This window comes from Pipra filicauda, unplaced genomic scaffold, assembly GCF_003945595.2.
Source record: "Pipra filicauda isolate LSUMZ 115617 unplaced genomic scaffold, ASM394559v2 scaffold6_size6359152_pilon, whole genome shotgun sequence".
Classification (NCBI taxonomy): domain Eukaryota; kingdom Metazoa; phylum Chordata; class Aves; order Passeriformes; family Pipridae; genus Pipra; species Pipra filicauda.
In genome coordinates, this window is record NW_024104865.1 from 1518237 (window position 1) to 1537268 (window position 19032).

At 44.1% G+C, this 19032-nt stretch overlaps 1 protein-coding gene across 3 annotated transcripts in view; it reads left to right on the forward strand.

The window, feature by feature from the left end:
* The first annotated feature begins 224 nt into the window (after positions 1 to 224).
* Positions 225 to 19032, forward strand: part of PLEKHD1 (pleckstrin homology and coiled-coil domain containing D1) — a 32750-nt gene continuing 13942 nt past the window's right edge. Inside the window, exons 1-6 of one of the 3 annotated variants that reach the window (XM_039388982.1) lie at positions 225 to 3408; positions 3544 to 3898; positions 11666 to 11759; positions 12679 to 12768; positions 13291 to 13367; positions 17874 to 17965. In XM_039388982.1, the coding sequence (XP_039244916.1) occupies positions 3750 to 3898; positions 11666 to 11759; positions 12679 to 12768; positions 13291 to 13367; positions 17874 to 17965 (502 nt within the window). In that variant the 5' untranslated portion in view covers positions 225 to 3408; positions 3544 to 3749. Of the gene's footprint in view, positions 3899 to 11665; positions 11760 to 12678; positions 12769 to 13290; positions 13368 to 17873; positions 17966 to 19032 lie in introns of all 3 variants that reach the window. The other 2 variants (XM_027716932.2, XM_039388981.1) reach the window with 2 other exon arrangements.

Genomic DNA, 19032 nt, shown 5'->3' on the forward strand with positions numbered 1-19032 from the left:
CTGTCAGTGTATCAGACTAGAGGTGGATTGATGGTGGTTTCTTTTGTTCTGTTAAAAATAGCTTCTGCACACAGCTGTGCGTCTGGGAAGCTGGAGCATCACTTTGAGGAATACATGTGGCATTTTGTCTTTGCCAGACTGCTCTATCATAAATAAAACCGGAGCTGGACTTTATTTCTCTACATTGTTCCAGGTACTTGCTAATACCTTCCATAACTTCTAATGGTTCTCTGGATTGAAAATGATTACGGAACCTATCAGAAGCTGTAAGAGAAAAAGGAATCTATATTGGAAGGCAAGATCTGAATCTTTCCAACTCCACAGCAGCTCTGATCCAAATCTTAACTTACTAGCCCCAGCCCAATAAATAGTTTGTTCTTTTCTGCACAATGTACTATTGTAAGGCTGCCCAGAACATGAAGGTATAACTTTTCACTTAAAAAAAAAAAATACAAGCCTCCTCAGCAGCTGCAGTTAGCCATTATGTGTATCCTTAAACTGAAAGGGAGCATCTTCCAGCTGGAGGGTGGTGAAGGCACAAGGTGTGATTCTTGAGGATATCCTGTGCAGGGTTAAGATTTGGACTTGATGACCCTTGTAGGTCCCTTCCAACTCAGAATATTTTGTGATTCTGTGAAGAAGTGTTACTTCTGTAGAGCTTGCACTGGTGTCTGCTTCAAAGGTTTTATTTTTAGCAAAATTTTATTGGCTTGATGTGTAGGGAAAATAGAGACAACATATTAGCAAAATAATTCCTATACCAGTGCAACCTGTCGTTCCACAGAAAGGCCTTCTAATTAAAGCTCCAGTGCTTTCTTTCCAAGATATACAGCTGTGTTTCTTTCCCTTATGAGCCATCAAGAGTGAAACAGCCATCTACAATCTTTAAATTATTATTCTGAAACAAAAAGATTTCAGAGAAGGTACGTGAGCCTAGTCTGTATCCCTGGAAGGTACGGCTACCCCAGGTTGTTGTGCATGTAGTGGACCCCACCAAGTAATGGCTTTCTGCCTCTGCTTCTCTTGTTGCATAGCAATTCCACAATCCTCTTCCAGCAATTGTTAATTCCTTTCTCGTTTTTTCATGACCAATTTAGGCCAATTTGTTTTCTTGCAAGCATCAACCTTTACCAATACATTAAGAGGGGAAATAATGCCTAAAACTAGACAGCAGTCAAATTTCCCCCTCTGCTCTCATTTAGACAAGTGAAGTCCTTTTAGTCTTCTGTCATACTGTGGGTTAGCTATACCTGTGACCATCTGGGTTTTATGACACTGTTTTCTTGATCCCAAAATTTATGGCCAGAAGAAGTAGGTTTTGCATCTGTCAGAAGTAGCACTGAAGAACCTTTAAGCTGGCCCTTAGGACATTAACTCCTGTTTGTGAGGCAGGTTGCTTAGACTTGTTCTGTTGCTCTCTACTCTTTCCTTTAGACAGGCCCTCAGCTTCATTAGAATAGTACAGACATAAAGAAAATGTTAACAGAACAACTGTTACTACAAATTACTGTGTCCAGACACCGGTAGTTAAAAAATTCACCTTGCTGCTATCTACTGCCCTAGCATTGCTGCTTCTACTGTGTTTAACTCTTGGTCACTTGACAAAAGCAAGTTGCACTTTCCCTCCCTCAGACTGCTGACTTTAAAGAATTTGCTGTAACTACTCAGTCCCTTGCTGAGTAGTGAGCCCCTTCCCTTTTCACTCAGAGGAAATTTATCTCAGTTTTTTGATGTTCAAATCTAGAAACCTCTTTATCAGTCTGTGTAAAGTAAAAACAAGTAAAGAAGCAAAGGATGAAAATCTGCTTTTCCTCACTGTAGGTCACTACTGTCAGATCTTTGCATCACTGGTGCAGTACAATGGCAGGGGGGCTGGATCATCCTTACATGGGAACTCTGGCTTTTCACTGCACTCTTGTACAGAAGTGATGCCATTGAGCCCAGAATCCTTTTACTCTTTGCACAACATAATTCCAGGGAAACTTTTCCCTCTCCTGTTTATGAGTAGTGTTTCCTTCTTGGTGCAGTGTGTGGAATGGTGTCTACAGCATTAATGCTTCTCTTCTGCAATGCAGTGTTTTATTCAAGAGTTGGAACTGAGGTGGGACAGAGGCAGTATCTGCTGCTCTCCCCTCTTTTCCACCCTCTGCCTTAGTGTCACTCAGAGATGGGCTTTGCTGCTGCTCGGGACATGTCCTGTCTGGGACCAAAAAGTCAGTCAAAGCCAGGGGGAGAGAAAGTAACAAAGCACTGAGTTTGCTAACTCTTTCATCTGGTGATCAATAGTGACTTTTATCAGGGACCTGCATCTCTTAATTTCTCTGATACCAAATGCAGTCTGTGAGCTTGAGGCAGGCTGTCTGCATTTCCTCTATTTAGGATGCCTTGCGAGTGCCTCTGACCATATAAAGTTAAGTGAACCTGTGTCTGGTGATGTGATCTAGCCTACAGCATGTCCCAAGTTCCTGATCCCTGGGGATGAGAAAGGACCATATGTCTGCACTGTGTCACTTCTGAATAACTGCATTGGGGAGGGCTGACATCCAGCAATTACAGCTTCAAAATCAATACATGGAGGATGGCACAGGTTAAAACAGGAGCAGATGCCTCAGCATCTATAACATACATGCCACGCAGCATGTATGTGTCTGTATTGGTTATATAATGCACCAAAAACCCAGATGCTTTAGCAGGCACGATTCTTCCACAAATTCTAATCCTGGAGGGGAGGCAGGACACAGGAAGGAACAATATGATGCTAATGTGCTTTCCTGTGGGCATTACAAAATACAGGGGTTCTTTTGCAGGAGTTTGTATCTATGCAAGGAGGAAGGGTTTCAAGGGAGGAACAAGGACTAGGGACCCAGATTAAAAAGCTTATTGCGGGAGTGCTAAACAGGAGATGAAAGTAGACTCACCCGAACTGTGGGACATATTTCTCTGTGTCTGCGTTGTGGCCAAGAAGGAGCTGGTACCTAAGATGCAGAGCAGAGACTGTGCTTGCCACATCTCCAAGATGCAGCAAGGCGTGGAGGCACGCAGAATTTTGTGTTCTAACTTTGATCAGCAATGGCCCTTTAAGGCTGAGCAAGGCATGCAGCATGGACACTGCCCAGTCCAAACCCAGCAGCCACGTGAACTCTCCCCAGGTGGGCAGTGCCAGGCTGGCACAGCAAAACCTCCCTCCCCTGCCCTGATGACAGAGGGAATCTGATTGAACTTGCTGGCTCCCACTCACTCTGCCCCCATTTTCCTCAGGACAAATGAGAAGAACCTGTCTCCAAGTGCAAGATTTTGGGAATATGTGTCAGAGATGCCTGAAAGTAAAACATCCATCTTGCCCTAATTTCTGCATGAAGTGCTGCAATGTCAAGTGAAATAACCTTCCAAGCTGGCTCTGATGCAGAGGTATTTTGGCTTATGTTATTCCTGAGAGCTTTCTCTCTGATGAGCTCTTTCTGCCTCTCTGTGTTTCTGATGTCTGACTCTCTTCACTCGTTTTTTCCCTTGGGCTGGGATGTGTGCTGTTTGTAATGCATCAAGAAGTAATACGCGATGAGGAAACTCTCATCATCTGTGCATCAGGGAGAGAATTACTGACTGAGTGCTGAGCAGTCAAGTTATTGATTCAAACCAAAGCCCAGTCTCTCTGTCTGCTGGGCTGGTTACGTCCTTCTGGTTCATTGCATTTAATCGGATTCCCTGAGCTGCCACACAGAAGGGGAGAGTTAGAAGCAGATTCATCTATAATGTTCTCTTCAAAATCCAGTTCGGTATCCCCTTCTCCGTCCATGGAACAGGCAGATTCAGATGCTCTGGACATCAGCACCAAAGTGCAGCTGTATGGCGTGCTCTGGAAGAGACCCTTTGGGAGGCAGTCAGCCAAATGGTCCAGGAGGTAAGCCACAGTTGCTGAGGGATGCTTGGGTAAAATACAAAACCTAAGGGTTGTGGGATAAGTTAGAGTCTGAGTGTGGCTAGCCAGGCAGAGGCTAGGGCTAAAACTGTGGGCATAGCTTCCCTCCTGTTCTGCATCGGCTTTACACACGTGGTACCCCATTGTTCTCCCTAATCTGTCCAGACCTTGTGCTATGTGCGCTTCAGGGAATAGGGACTAGCTGCCTCCTCTGGATAATTATGATAGTTGCACAAAAGAGGAAGAGTCAGCTCATATATTTTGCCCCTAAACTGCTTGACTTTGTTCTTTAGCACTCATTAAAGCTTTGAGTCTTTGGGTGTGAGATGGCTAGGCTGAACTGACTGTGCATGTGAGTCTGTATGTGTGTGTGTATGGTCTGCAGGGGTTTGTGGACCAGCATCAGAACGGCTATGCTGCCTTATAGTGATGGCACACTTGGAACAGCACATGAAGACTCTTCCCTGGGAAGAAAGTGGCACTGCAGTCTCTTCCATATGGTGTTAGAGAGTTGTAAGCTGCTGTGCGTTGTCTGCCAGCAGCCCAGAAGTTTGGAGCTGGAAAGCATTTGCTATAACCTTTTACCAAGGATAGAATTATGTTCTGTAATACTGAAGTGATGAGTCAGTTTTAAGTTTAGAGTTGGTGTATTTCTCTATGTGAATCACTGAATCTCTGGTACTTACCTTTTGTGGTTAAGTACTTACTCTTTGCTGCAGTGTGCAGTTTGGACACAGACAATCCATTTCTAAAGCCAGCTTTCCCAGTTTTGCTCTGTGTAGTAACCACAGTGCTGTCCAGTCTAAACCTGTGAAGATGGCATAGTCTGGAAAATAGTTAAACATTCCTTGGGAAGCAGTTTTATGTTTGTAGCCATCTTTTACCTGTGTGCAGGTTTTATTCCCTTCCCTTCCTCCCCCCAGTGGCCTATTTTCATCCAGGAATGAATTTGTGCTGATGCTCCTACTCGGTTCCCAAATATTGATATTTAAATGAATTATGTCTGGAAACTAAAGTGACTGTGTTACGGAAAAGAAGTGGACAGAATAACAGAGGGGAACATAATTTGCCATGGAGGAGACATTCTTAAAAGGCTTTCTTCCTAATAAAACTTCCTTGCAGGCAAATGGCCCATTTCTGCTCTCTGTCATTATTTATTTAGTGCCGCTCTATTCCTAGAAGTCACCCCCATCTTTGGCAAGTGGTAAATATTTTAGTGCTAGCAAGTGGGAAGAGATGGGGAGGTGATGTGGGGCAGGCATGATATGGAAGATAAGTTGCAAGCACAGCAGCAGAGGTCCTGGGGGACCAGACACAGGTCAGTGAGAGGTGAGCACAGGGAATCTGTAGGGTTTGTAAGGAAGTGAGTTCTGGAGTTAAAAGACTGGGACAGTAGGAACAATATGTTTGGGTGTTTTTTTATCATGGGAGAGACTTGCTTTTAAATAAAGTACCCTTACATGTTATTATAAGTCAATCATTATGTGGGGATAAGGATCAATTCACCATTCCCCCTACTTATCCCCCCATTCCCAGCAACACGTAGCTGGTCAAAGGCTTTTTTTTTTTTTTTTATTGAATGAAGAAGAAATGTTTCCCACTCCAGTTAAATAAAGAAAAAAAATTTGACTTTTGCTCGATCTAGTTGAGGATCTGATCTCTGAGCAATGTAGATTTTGCCCTGACATCTTGGACTGGACAACAGTCTTGGTCCCAAGGAAAATCTTTCCAAGATACGGGATATAAACCAGCTTATAAGGGGAGGATTGATCTCATCAGGCCATCAGCCATGAAGACAGGTTTACATGGCTGTTGGGAGATGCATAAAATTTACTGGCTTGATCCCATTCATTTGGCTGTAGCAACAGTGCTTCTGGAGACACATGTGTTTAAGGGAAAGATGGAGTCTGACTAGATTATGGATCAAGGTAAAAAAGTCCAGGCATGGTGTCCAGTGCTTTGAAATCCCAAGGCTGGGAATTTTGCAGCAGTAGAAGTTATGCTGGGAAAAGGGAGGTATAGCAGAGTCTTGTTTCAGTCAAATGGCACCTTCAGTCAAATGTGAGGACAGCAAAACTTGACATGAGGCAGCTGTCTGGAGCACCTTCTGTCCTTTCACACAATGGTCTGTTCTGAAGCCTAAGTATTTGCATGCCTGTCACACCAGGTACTATCCTAGAGCAGGCTGGGTGCTTCTGACACTGGGTCAGTGTGGCTGTGTTTATCTCCCAGGGCTGACATCTGAGCATGCTGCCTTCCAGAGCTTGATTTTGAGATGCCATTACCACTATCATAGTACCTGTCTCTCCAAGATAAGAAACACTATCCCTAATGTGAATTTTCTTTCCCTGTAAAATAATATCCTTTCAACAGGAAAAGCAGCTATCTTCTGAGTTTACTAATGTTTTTGACCAGTCTAAGCCTGGCTTCTTGCTGGAATGGCTTTGGCAAATAATATTCTCAGCCCTTGATGTATGGTCCTCTTCCAACCAAACTGCACCCCATTCTTCCTTTCAACAAATAGCAAGCAATTTATTTTCTCCTACTGCAAAAGTTGTAATTACGAAACTGATAATGGCATCAGCCTGTTGTGGAAACTGCAGTGAAATGCACAATGTGTGTACCTGCCCTGGATGTGATATGAATAGGGTACTGTAGCTTTCCAGGAAGGAAGTGGCACATTCTTCTCTGCTATAATAATCCCAGTCCCATACAGAATGTCAGGCTCTAAACTGTCTGTCACCATGTAGGTGGGAGACTTGGAGGCTCAGTGAGACAGTTCCAGGAGGGGGCATCTGCTCTGTGATCAGTCAGAAAAGCAAGGTGGAACGTGAGAAATTGAAAACAGGAGAGAACAAAACACAAAATGTTCCTATATTTCTGAGTAAATCCATCAGGGATGACAGGTTGCTGCTGGAAGGAGGAAAACATAGCACAGTTAATAGAGAGATTTCATCTTCTCTTGAACCGGTCCTGGCTGTGGCATTGCAAAGTATGCATGTAATCTTATTTTCCACAGTGACTACTAACAGTCATTGCATGTGGTCACGGAACAGATGGAAAGGATAATTGTTTAGGACTGCTTTCTGCTCAAAAAAAAAAAAAAACTCTGAAAAACACACAGCCACCGAGAAGTGTGTGTATGCAACACAGGGGCAGCAGGAGCTGCCGAGACAGTGCGGCTGCGAGTCCAGCACACCATGTGGTTCCCTCTCGTCCTTGTAAACTTCCCACTTGGCTGCTTCCTGTCGGGAAGCATACAGCTCTTCCCGCTCCCTGCCTGGCTGGGCGTTGCTCCTGCTGCCGGGCGCCAGAGCAGGAGGCAGGAAAGCAAGCGTAAAGCTCCCAGGAGAGAGGAAGAGTGAGGGGCGGGTACTGCGACCTCTGAGCTGATATGCTAATAAAGAACATTTGCCCGTCGGTTTCCTGAGCTGTCCCTAGGGATACAGAACTGAGCTGATCTAGCAACTGGGATTCACTGCCTGTGCTCCTGGACTAGTGCCCAGAAAAACACCATTGGAATGAAGGACCAAGGAGACTGCTGCAGTTTTATACTGTAAATACTTCATGCGGGCTGTTGTCACATCAAAAACTTTTACAAATATTAGCTAATTAATCTCATTAGCCCTCTGTGATGCAAAGGAAGCACTGTATTCTCAGAGATCAGGTATCTCTACTTGTCCAGTATAGAGCTGTTTTTTCTAATCCTGGCCGGATCATGGCTCTGGCTTTACCTCCAAGTTATGCAGATTGTTACTGTTCCTCTGCTACTCCAGTTTAATTACACTGTGGTTTCAGTGGTTTCTTAGTACAGGACCCAGCAGCAGGGATGGGTGCCTCAAAGCAGTTGACCTCATGTGAATGGCTCTTGTATTACTTGTGCTGCCTGTGGAGTGTGGGTGGCTGTCCCAGGCCATCTCACCACTCACTGCTGCTCTCCGGGCTTTTTGAACTCTGCTCTGTTTTTAAATCACTTATTTATCTTGGTTTCTTGTTTGTATTCAAAATCTTCCCCTGCCTTTCCAGCGCTCCCTTTTCTTATGTTCTCATGCTGCCATATCTGTGCCTACTTTAGATATCTGTTCAGTGTCTCTATCCTCCCAGTCACAGTCCTAACTGGGTGTTTCTTCCCATTCTCCCTTGGCCATCTTTCCCCTTTCTGCTCTTGCTCACCTAGCTGCTGCTTTAGTCTTCAGCTTGCTCTTGAGTCTTATAACTCTCTCCCCTGATTCTTTACTTCATCCCCATTTTCACTGTACTGCATCAACTGTCCCTGTATTGTTGTTTGGAAACTTTGTCCTGAAGGTCAGTTAAAGTGATGAACTTGGTTGCTTAGGTGTTGCCTTCCAGGTAAGGATATATAGATGAGGGAATGTGATCTGAACATAAATACATTATGTCCAGAAGCTAACCAGATTTTCAATGTTTACCTTCATTACTTGCACTGGGATTTTGTTCTTATTACTTTTTAAACCCTTATTTTGTACGTTTTCATTCCAAATTTCCCCATCTGTGAGGTCAGGGATCTAAAAGTTCATTAATCTGTGAGAGACATATCAATTCTCAGAGATTTGTGCTATGTTTTGTTCTTGTTTTTGTTTTGATTTTGGTTTCCACTGGAGCATAATCTATATTATGAGGATTAGCGGCACTGAGCAACAAAAAGTATGTATCAAACTAAAGCCTCTCTTTAACTGGGGGTTAAAATTTAGATTAAAAATCATGGAGTTAAAGATCAGTATGTTTACCTGTCTTGCAACTATTTCTTGAGGTTATTCAGACTGAAAAGGGTGTTGAAAATGATGAATAGACTTTCTCCATTTCATGTGTGGTGTTGACTTTTATTCCTTAGGTTCATATTTCTGCATACAGTAGCTGATTAACTCACTGGACCAAGCACAGGAGCACTGGCCAGGCAGGATTGTTTTTTTAAGATGTTATTTCTGTATTTATTGTGCAGATAAGGTAACATTTCCCTCTAAAAAATCAAATTCTCCTTGAACTAAGCATTAGAGACATAACATAAGAAAACTTTTTTATAGAGTTAATGATCAGAGGTGGGAGGAAAAATGAATCAGGAAGGCTGCTGTTCACAGAAGTGACATGGACAGGAGGAACCAGAAACAAGCCTTGTGTGCTCTGTGGAGGTTTCTCTGATATCTGCCTTGGCCAGGGTCAGCTCTGAGCCTGCTGCAGAGGTCATGGCTGCCTTTGCCATTAGTGCAGATATATCTGAAAATCCCAGTCCTTGTTTCACACAGAGGTGAGACCGTGATGAATCCACTGTATCAGTAATGTGTCAGAGATGTGCCTAATGCATCTGCTAAATGGGCTGATATCTCAAAGTTGTATGGACAGCCACCACAGGTAGGGTCACACCTGGCTTTCCCAACTGAGGGAATATTAGATGCAGCTTCTCTGAGAGTTGCACTGGAACATGCACGAGTTCGGGCTGGAAGGGAGATGGTCACCCAGGTGAAAGGTGAATAGTAATTTCTCCTACTCAGATCACCTGCTGGACAGCTACACTGTGAATGAGCAGCTTTTTAGTCCTCTACCAACTAAATAAGCTCAATGCAGAAGAGTGATTTTTGCACTGAGTTGTGCTGTTCTACTTAGAGCAGTTTTGCCAGGCTGTGGTCAGGAACAAGACGTGAGGTTGGGCAGTCAACCATGATGTTCCCAGAGTATCAAATGAGGAGACAGTGTCCTGCTGAGGAAGCAAGCTAGCTGCTTCTCCCCGCCTCTGATGCCAACATGAACGGGTATAGATGAGCGGGCAAGGAGAGGAAAAAATTTGGGACACAGTAACTGCTGCTGGTGTTTGTATGTTCTGAAGATTTCTAGATGTAAATATGTTCAATGACTGTCACTTTTACACATTTTGGAGAACTTGCAAAGTAGGTCCAGAGCTTGAGTTTGCTAAAGTCATTCAGAAGTTTAGCTTTGTTCTGAGTTTTTTGGTTGCTCTGAGAGCCCCATGCACACATATTTCCATGGCATTTGGCAATTTCATCTGTGTTGCCAAACCCACAGCAGAAAAGCAAGAGATAGAAGCTGATGGAAGTGGTAAAGCTTTTGCCCAAGTATAATTGTAATAATTATTGTTAATAATTATTTACATAGTTTTATTATTATAATATTCTCTGCCAGCTTTGACTTCTTTCTTTAGCTTTAGGAGCTAAACTGCTAAACTAAATTGCTGTGCTCATCTGTACTGGAGGCAGTGCTTGGCTACATCTGACAGCCCATCCACTTCAGGAGAAGACTGCGATGGGATGGACATGTGAAGGCATTAGAACTGTCCTTGTGGATCAATCCTCTGAGCCTGTAGCCCATCACTGATGGTGGCTTCAGGAAAAGGTGCAGGAATGCTCAGGCTGCAGAACTGGACAGCACTACCTGTAGAAGTCTCCTTCTGATCCCTCCCAGAAGCTGGAGGGTTTTCTGAGAATGTTCTTTTTATTCAAAGAAATGCCTTATCCTTTCCAGTTTCCTCATGATCTCTTGTCCTTGGGACAAATGAAAGTGATTTACACATCAGTGTTTTGTGCAGTGTAAAAAGGCATTCTTTAATAATTTTCAGCTTACTGCCTTTCACTTTCTTTCCAGTTCCTCGTTTCTCATGTCAGAAAATATGTATAGAACAGTGCATCATATTTTCTTTGTCATTTACTCTTTTGAAACCTCCCTACTAAACTTGTCCCCATTTTTTATTCAGCTGCTCTTCAGAATTTTTGAGTGCTGCAGAGATTTAGACCAAATTGAAACTAAGCCATATATCTCTCACCTGTACCACTGCCTGCAGAGTAAATGCAACCTCGATTTTTGAAGAGAGGAGGGACTCTCCCAGGGGCATTTTGAAAATCCAAAGAAGTTAAAAGTGGAACTCCTTTAATCATAATTTTGAGGGCATGCTCCAGTAAATTAGAGGCTCGGTTTACAGAAATTGTGATATTTTGTGGCTACTATACAGTGATCATCAGAGCATACCTAAGGCTAACTGAGCAGAGCAAGGCATATCAGCTAATTGAACAGAACAAGGCATAATTTAACATTACACATATGAGAAAAAAATATTCAATTTCCTTTGTAGTTATGAAGGTCAATGACAGAAGACTTTGCCAGGAGCTCTGCTTAGAAATATCTCTAAAATTTATTTCTGCTCCTGAGTGCTCTGGTGGCCAATTTTTTGCAGATGCTAGCGTGTGACTCTCCCTGCCATATGACTCAGTGTTAGAGTGAAAACACTTCCCTTCTGTCTTATTACAAGATGGGAGGAAAGAGGGTGGCAGGGGACAGATTGCAAAAATAATCATTTAGTTGGTTTTAGCCCATGTGTGAGACCCTTAAAAAAAAGAGCAGCTCTCTTCCAATAGGTTGAATCCAACCTACATGGGCTAGATAGAGCACAAACAGCTAGAGGTGCCAAAAATCTTTGGTCCTGTCTTGGACAGAGAGTGCTGTGAGTAAATGGTGTATGGTTTGCCTTCAACACTGGTGCGTGCATGCTGTGGTGGTAAACTGTAAGCACAAAGTGGTGGTAAACTGTAAGCACAAAGTACTTAAACTTGATGTCTGGTGTTAAGCACTAGTTCTTGACTATAAGCACAAGTGAGGCACCTCACCTGAGATGGAAGTAGTAAACTCTTCTGCTCAGAAAGTAGCTTTAGTTAGGTGGAGATTTTCTCATGCTGTTAACCACAACCTCTGTTTTAGCAAAATTTATTTCCTTTCTCTGTCTTAAAGGTTCTTCATAATTAAGGAAAGTTTTCTGCTTTACTATGCTGAGAGTGAGAAGAAGAGTTTTGAAAGCAATAAATACTTCAATATCCACCCCAAGGTGAGCAGCATTTGCACAGGGAGGGGGTTATTCTCTTTCTATCTCCCCCTCCCCTTCCTCCATGGACCCAGAAAGTGAAGAAGAGGTAAGTCACAGACTTCACCCAGACCCAGGGAAGCCTCAAAAAAGAAAGAATCATGTCAGTACCTTTTCAAGATACTTAATGATTCAGCAGTTACATGACTTCCGTATCTTTTACCTAACAGATGTATCCCCTTGTTTTCATGATCTCCTAAACAACTAATCTTATGGCTGTAAAAATACTGACAAAAGCTGGCAGCTTTGTTTGCTGCTTATTCCTAACCTGTACTTGCACTCATAAGCATCTGATAACCCACATACCTTCAGTTCTTAGGAGTGGCCTCCATAGCTCTGCTGCCTGGAGATCTCACACAGGGGCCTTGGGCTCTGAGTCTGCTTTTGTCCTCTGTAGTCACTGGAGGCTGATGAAGCACACATGCTTCCACAGGTGCTGATTTCACACATCCTGATTAGCAGCAGCCAGCTGCCCATCCGCCCCCACACAGCACATGTGGGGTGTTGACCTACCAGTGGTGACTGCAATGGATGCACAGCATCTCTCATGATACCGCACTGTGAACCTGCAAAATTCGCCCCTGTTGGGAGATCACCTCCTCCTTGATAACAGAGTTCCTGCTTCCGTGTTCTAGCTAGCAGTCTTCTCTCTGTGATGAATACAGGACTGCCATCTTCACCCCCTTTCAGATACCAGTTGGGGGGTTTCCTGGTGGTGGTGGGAATCCTTCTGCTTTTCAGAAACTGTGTGTATTGCCCCTCCTGGTGTAGCCAAGGAAGGGCAGGGCTCCACAAGTGACCAAGGGTGAAAGTTCAGCTCCTGGTTAGTTAATAATTATACTTGATTTTACTGACTGATTGGAGTGCTCTGGTTTATCCCTAGGGTGTCATACCCCTGGGAGGCTGCATCGTGGAGCCCAAAGAAGAGGCCAACATGCCTTATGCCATAAAAATCTCTCATGAAGACTTCCATGTAAGTAGATTTCTTTTCTTCTAAAAAACCCCAAACACCTCAAAACATGTTAATGCCGATGAGCAGAGCTAGACTGGCAGTCTTTTCCCTCCCCACCAAGGTATGCCTACCCTCTCTGGGTAGACTATCCTGAGAGAGAGGGTGGCTTAGCATCTCAAGTTCCCTCAAGTTTTTGCTGCTGCTGCTTTGACAACCAACAAGAAAACTTGCACTTTCTGACACCAGGTTTTATGCTACTAGCAGACCAGTAGACAGATACTCAGGAGCCCTAGAGCTCATGTTGCCCTATCATTTTATTCCTGCCACGACTGTTTGCCATATGCACACTTTCCAATGTGTGGTAGACCTGGGTCATATTTGCTACCATGTGATGCTTCCTGTGGAGGTGGAAGACTGTGGTGGGCTTTCCTCCCTCCACAGCTGTGCTATCTGTGTTCAGTTCATGCCCTGAGTGCACAGAGGTGCATAAGGCACCAGCCTCTCTAACCTGGGTTTTTTCTCCCCTCCCCTCCCCTCTTCCAGGGTAACATTGTTCTAGCAGCTGAATCAGAGTTTGAGCAGGCTCAGTGGCTGGAGATGCTACAGGAGTCTGGAAAAGTGTAAGCTTCTTTCTATTCCTTATTCAGTTTAATCTATTCTGTAGATGTGTAAAGGATAAAGAGGAAGAAGCCTGACTAGAAGAACTATGGGGAGTCAGACAAGCTCCTCAAAACTAGTAAGAGCTTCACTTGTCTCTTGGACCTATCCTTTCCCTAAATGGGAATGCTCTAAAGCTGACACAAAGCTTCCCACCTTGGTAGGCAGTGTGGTGTGCAGTATGGCTCTTTGCTCCCAACCCCAGGCTGTCATCTGTCAAATGCTGAGGTAATGAGTGCCCTCTGCTGTCCCTCTCTCTTACCTCTGAAAGATGGGACCTGGGCCTGAATGGGAGCCCTTCTGGTCCATTCCGTGTGGGTAGCAAGGTCTGTGGGCTTGACAAGGGTGAGGGTTAGAAAAACTTCCCTGTTTGAATTTGGGGTAAAGTACGAGCAGAACAGGCAAGGCACAAAGCTTGTGAGCAGCTGTCCATGTGGCTCTACATTCTGCTGGGGGCAAGGACCTCACCAGCACAGTACTGGTCATGCCGAGATGTCAGTAACAGCCTCGGAGAAATTGTGTGTCCTTAGAGTGTGCATCCCTTCTGCTCAGATCTCAGGGTGCTCAGGCCACCCATCAGCAGGATTTGGCCTCTCAAGACATTTAATTCTGAAATGCAGAGGCAGGTTAAATCCCAGGAGAGGAGGTGTTGGCAAAGCATTTCCAGCCCACCTACAGGGGTGAGAGGGTTTGACTGCTGTATGCATACAATACTGAGCTCACAGTCTACTGAGAATGCTGGAGAAAGATTTGCAGTTTGTTGGCCTCCATTTCTGCAATTCCTCAGCACCCAGGAGCTTGGCAGTGCAAGGAGCAGCTGTCTTGCAAAACCAGAGCAGGCTCCTTCTAAACCTCAGCTGGTGCAGAAGACATAACACTTAAACAGGGATTTGACTTTCCCAAACCAGGTATAGAAACTTCCCAAGTAGAGCAGAGCCTACTACTCACCTGCAAGGCTTAAAGCAATGAGCGCTTTGGTCTGCCCTTCCTGGCTGCATTACAGTGTGTGTATGTGGTCTCTTGTCACTATAGGGACAGATGATGTTCTGTTTGTAATACCAGTGTGTACATGGTAAAGACAGTATCTCAGTTCATTTCAATGTTGTGAGGCTCAACATGTTAATTTGTATTAATGAGGAACCAATTTTATGGTTGATCAGCACAAGCCAAACTCTGTGCTACTGCAGTGTGCCTGGCTTGGGTGCTGGGGCAAGCTGTTACCCCCACAGTAGTGTATGAACTGCAACACAAAGCTGTCCATTAAAGTTTCATGGGAGCAGGAGTCCCATGGGACACAAGACCCAAGGCAGAAGTCTGTCACCCACTCAGCACAAGCAGACTTGACCACTGCAGGGAAGAAGAGGCACAGATTTAGCCTTTGAGCAATCTGGAGTTTTTTATTCAGTTAGCACAGGCCTGCATTTCCCTTCACCAGTGTTAAGCTAAATTATTGCCAAGGCCAGGGGCAATAATTTGGGACCAAATTCATCTTTCAGGTGTGTACGGGAGGGAAGGAGCATGGCAGCACAGCTCCAGAGGTGTGCTCACAAGCAAGCCCTGCACGACTGTGTATGTCAGAGAGTCAACCTTTTCTTTAGTCCTTGCTTCAATATTCCAGCAGTAGTGTTTAAAAGAGGAGCTAGACAGTGGCTGCTATCATATAGCAGACTACCTGCACCTAGCTGAAAATCTACCCAAGACACCCCCTTCCCTCCCCTCTCTGCTTCTGTTCTTGTATCAGAGGAAAGCAGTGCAGCTCCAGTGCCAGCCTCACCTGTGCTGAGAATAGCCTGCATGTCAGGAAAAGCACAGATTATGTGGTTTTATGCTAGCAGGGTCATGTTGGGAGCTAAGCAGCGGTCAGAAAGGCCAGCATGGGCCAGTAACTTGATCTGCGATGAACAGGAAAGCTAAAAGGATACAGATGAAATATTCTAGACAACCTGTTTGAGTGCCCTGTTGTTCCTAGATTGAGATTGCACTGCCAGTGGCACTGCAGCACTTAGTTGTAGTCATCCTGCAGTCTCCCTTATTATTTAAAACCAACCAAAGGAAAAAAAAACACATAAACATCCTCAAAAACCCCCCTAAAACGAATTCCATAGAGTGAGATACAGAAATAAGGGAAAGAGGAAAAAATTAACCCAATCTGGAAATGTCCTCTCTCCTTTGAGTCAATTTTGTCTGCTGTCTCTTTGGTTGGGTGGGGGGGAGTGTGCCTGCACAACTGCTTATTGCCTCTACCATCATAGTCTGCTCAGTGATATCTTCAGCTCTTCACTCCTTTCCAAGAATCATGGTTTGATAGGGAAATGGCTTATTCAGTGCAGAGGGGAACCGATGGTCTCTCCACCCTTCTAACATGTTGTGGCTTGGACTTACCACACTTGCCAGATCTGGAAAGCTTTTTGGAAACGCACAAAGCCCTGACTCCTAGACCACCAGGCTCTCTTCCCACCCAAAGAGGCTTTTTCTTCTGCTAGTTAGGGAGAGGGGCACACGTAACACTCTCTCCGTCCACAGCTCTCTTCACTGAGCATTCCCTGAATTCGTTAAAAGTAGACTTTGTGGGCAACGGAGGGGGCAAAAATAACATAGAACATATATCCTGTGGACCATGAAGTGCTAAGTGTCTCCAAAAATTGCTTGTGGCTGCTCCCAAGAAAAGTAAAATGCAGGCAAAACTAGAGAGATGTTCCCAGTGCTGCAAAAGGACCGGAACAGACAATGGTTGAGATGCATAACACATGCAGATAACTATACAGCTTTGGGGGTTCTTTTCTTAGTAACCTTTGAGTTACAGACAGGGAAACATCTTGTTAGGCTGGGGAAGGGAAAGGGCCCTGGAAACATGAATCTAATAAACAGACACCTCAAAGGCTACAGCTGTTTTGAAACTCTCCATGTAATCATATGATAAACTCTGTCGTCCCCCCCACTCCCCTCTTGAGATCTTTTGCTGTTGGCTTCTCTGGGATCATATTCATCTTGTATGAGAGAAGGTTAGTGAAAAAACATATTTGCACCCACATGTTTTCCCTCAAGATGAAGATACCTACCTGTGGGCAAAACAGCACCTTTTTAATTAGTGTTCTAATTTCCTCTGCACTTTAGAATGATCCTCATCAGCTGAAAAGAAGCACAGCTATCTGCAAGGAGCACAAGACAGTGCTTGGGCTGCTGGAGCTGTGAGCTGCCTGGTCCCTGGGGTGGCGTGTGTTTAATTTATTTGTCTGTTTTTTGTAAGAGACGAAGTACAAGTTGCCTTGAAATTGTTATCTAAAAGTTGCCAACCTAATGGTTTCCAAAAAGCTACAATTTCAAATGGTTCACAAAGAGGCTTGGTACAGGAAGGCTTACAGATATTTAATATTAATAAGCTCCCTCAGGATTTAACAAAGACGGCAGAATTTCTGGGCAGCAACTGCTGTTCCTGTATGTACATCTATATAAATAGATTAGAATCAATTGTATGTATGTTTTAATGTTATGCATTTCTTGTGTGTTGATTTTTTTTTCCTAATGAAACACCAATAGAATTGAGCAGCAAGCTCCATTGTTGGTTCTGGTTTTAATTTGTGTGTCCTTGTCCATGGTATTTAATATCTGTGCTTAAGCCTATCCTGCCCATCAACTCAGTCAGTAATGGGCATCTGCTCCACAGGCCCTTCTTGTAGCTTAGCTTCATAAAGTGTTTAAGTGACCTTGAGATCCTCTGGCCAATGGTCCTAAAATAACACAAGATGCTCTTTGAATATGCCTGCTTCCTTTAACATTCCCTACTTGCCAGCATCTAGTCTGGCTTTTATCTCTGGTTCTTCTTTGTTTTCACAGGAAGAGGCACTTAACTCACAGTGTAGGGCCAGACACCAAGTCCTAGTGGCTTATAAGTGGCAGAGGAGGGATTGATTGGTTCCAGGGTGGATGGTGGATACCAGAAAGACTGAAGATAGAAGGCTATGGGAAGAATTCAATAGATGGTTAATGTTTGAAGGGGAAGAGTGACTCTAACAGCAAAATACTGGAAAGGTTGCAGAAGACAATGTTGTTAACAGTGGGAAGTTATTTGAGTTAAAAGCTAAAATCTGGTCCTAAAGTCTGTCAGGATCTATTTAAAGGGTTCCAGATGCATCCTGTTGCAGTTGGAGGCTGTGGATGTGCTGAATTGGTCTGGAGAGTCCTTAAGCTTAAGATCAGTGTAGGAATCTCCAAAACACTGAAAAATAACATTTGAATAGTTGTGAGGTGTTAACATACAGCTCATGTATTTAAAAAAGAAAAAAATATTACTTAATGTCAGGGAAATTTCTCCAATTCATTTGTGGAGAAAAATTTAGAGAATCACTGTCCCAAATGATGAAAGTCTGCATGTTTGAATTACTTGGTGGCTTGCTAGGCTGAGACCCCCGTCTCAATCTGTAGGACCCTTAGCTTCTTTACATTGCCTGCTTTGTGTCTGCTCTCCCTAGGACATGGAAGAATGCCCAGCTGGGAGAAGCTATGATTGAGAGCCTGGAAGCCCAAGGACTGCAGCTGGCCAAGGAGAAACAGGAGTATTTAGGTAGGAAACTCTTACTTCCAAAAGCCGTAAACCCCAAAATAGCCATTTTGCTTTTCCTGGAGTTGTCAGTGTGGTCAAGCCTAGCAGCTACAGGTTTTTACTGTACAAAACCTGTTTTTACAGGTTTGACTGTTACTGGATGAAGCTTTTGAGTAGTCAGCAGCTGAAATTCAGGTTTGAAGGGGGTCAAAACATAAAATGGTTAAGGCAGGATTTGGACATCTGTTTGGAGTGTGAAAACAAGAATGTGCTTTGGCCAACCTGCTGCAGTCTCGTGGCTGGTCTGTACAAATGTTTGCTGCCCATGAGATATTTGGATGTGCTGGTTTCAGCTGCTTACCAGGCAAATAGCCAATACCTTTGTCTCCCTGAATCACACAGGACTGACACTTCTGAGACTGATCACAGCTTTTCTTGCATGGGTTTTCTTCAACTAGCTGGGGGTTTTTTTGGTCTTACTCTATTTGATCTTTGTGTTTGCTCACACTGTTCGTATTGAAAGTGGGAGCATTTACATGGGCTTGCTTGAGGTGTCTAATGGCAGTGGCTAATTTGTCAGTGCTGTCTCCATGGACAGTGCAGAGAGAACAGTTTGTCCAGATGAACATAGAATAATGTAGGTGGAAAGAGACTTCTGTAGGTTATCTAGTCCAATCCCCTTGAAGATTCTGGATGGCAATACCTTGGATGCTATGACTGCCTTGGGAGGTCCAGCTGTCTCTTCCCTGCACTGACCATAGCAAGAGCCAAGGGAGAGTAGCCATTTTAACCCAGATGCCCTCCATGTTAGAGCATTCGAAGAGCCCTTCTATCTGGGGGCTGCTGGTCATGTGTGGGCCCAGTGACTTGTCTGGACAGTCATCTGCTTTAAACAAGCTGGCAGCAATTTGGGTGCTTCAGGTCAGTGATGCCTTGAGCAGAGGCTCATAGTATCTACTCCTAATCACCAAGGTACTGAAGGAATCTTGAAGAGCTTTTTGCACTTTTGCATCCATGATGATCTCACATGCAACAGTGATAATAATTCAAGTATCAAGGCATGTTCATTCTGGCCATCTAAGCTCCAT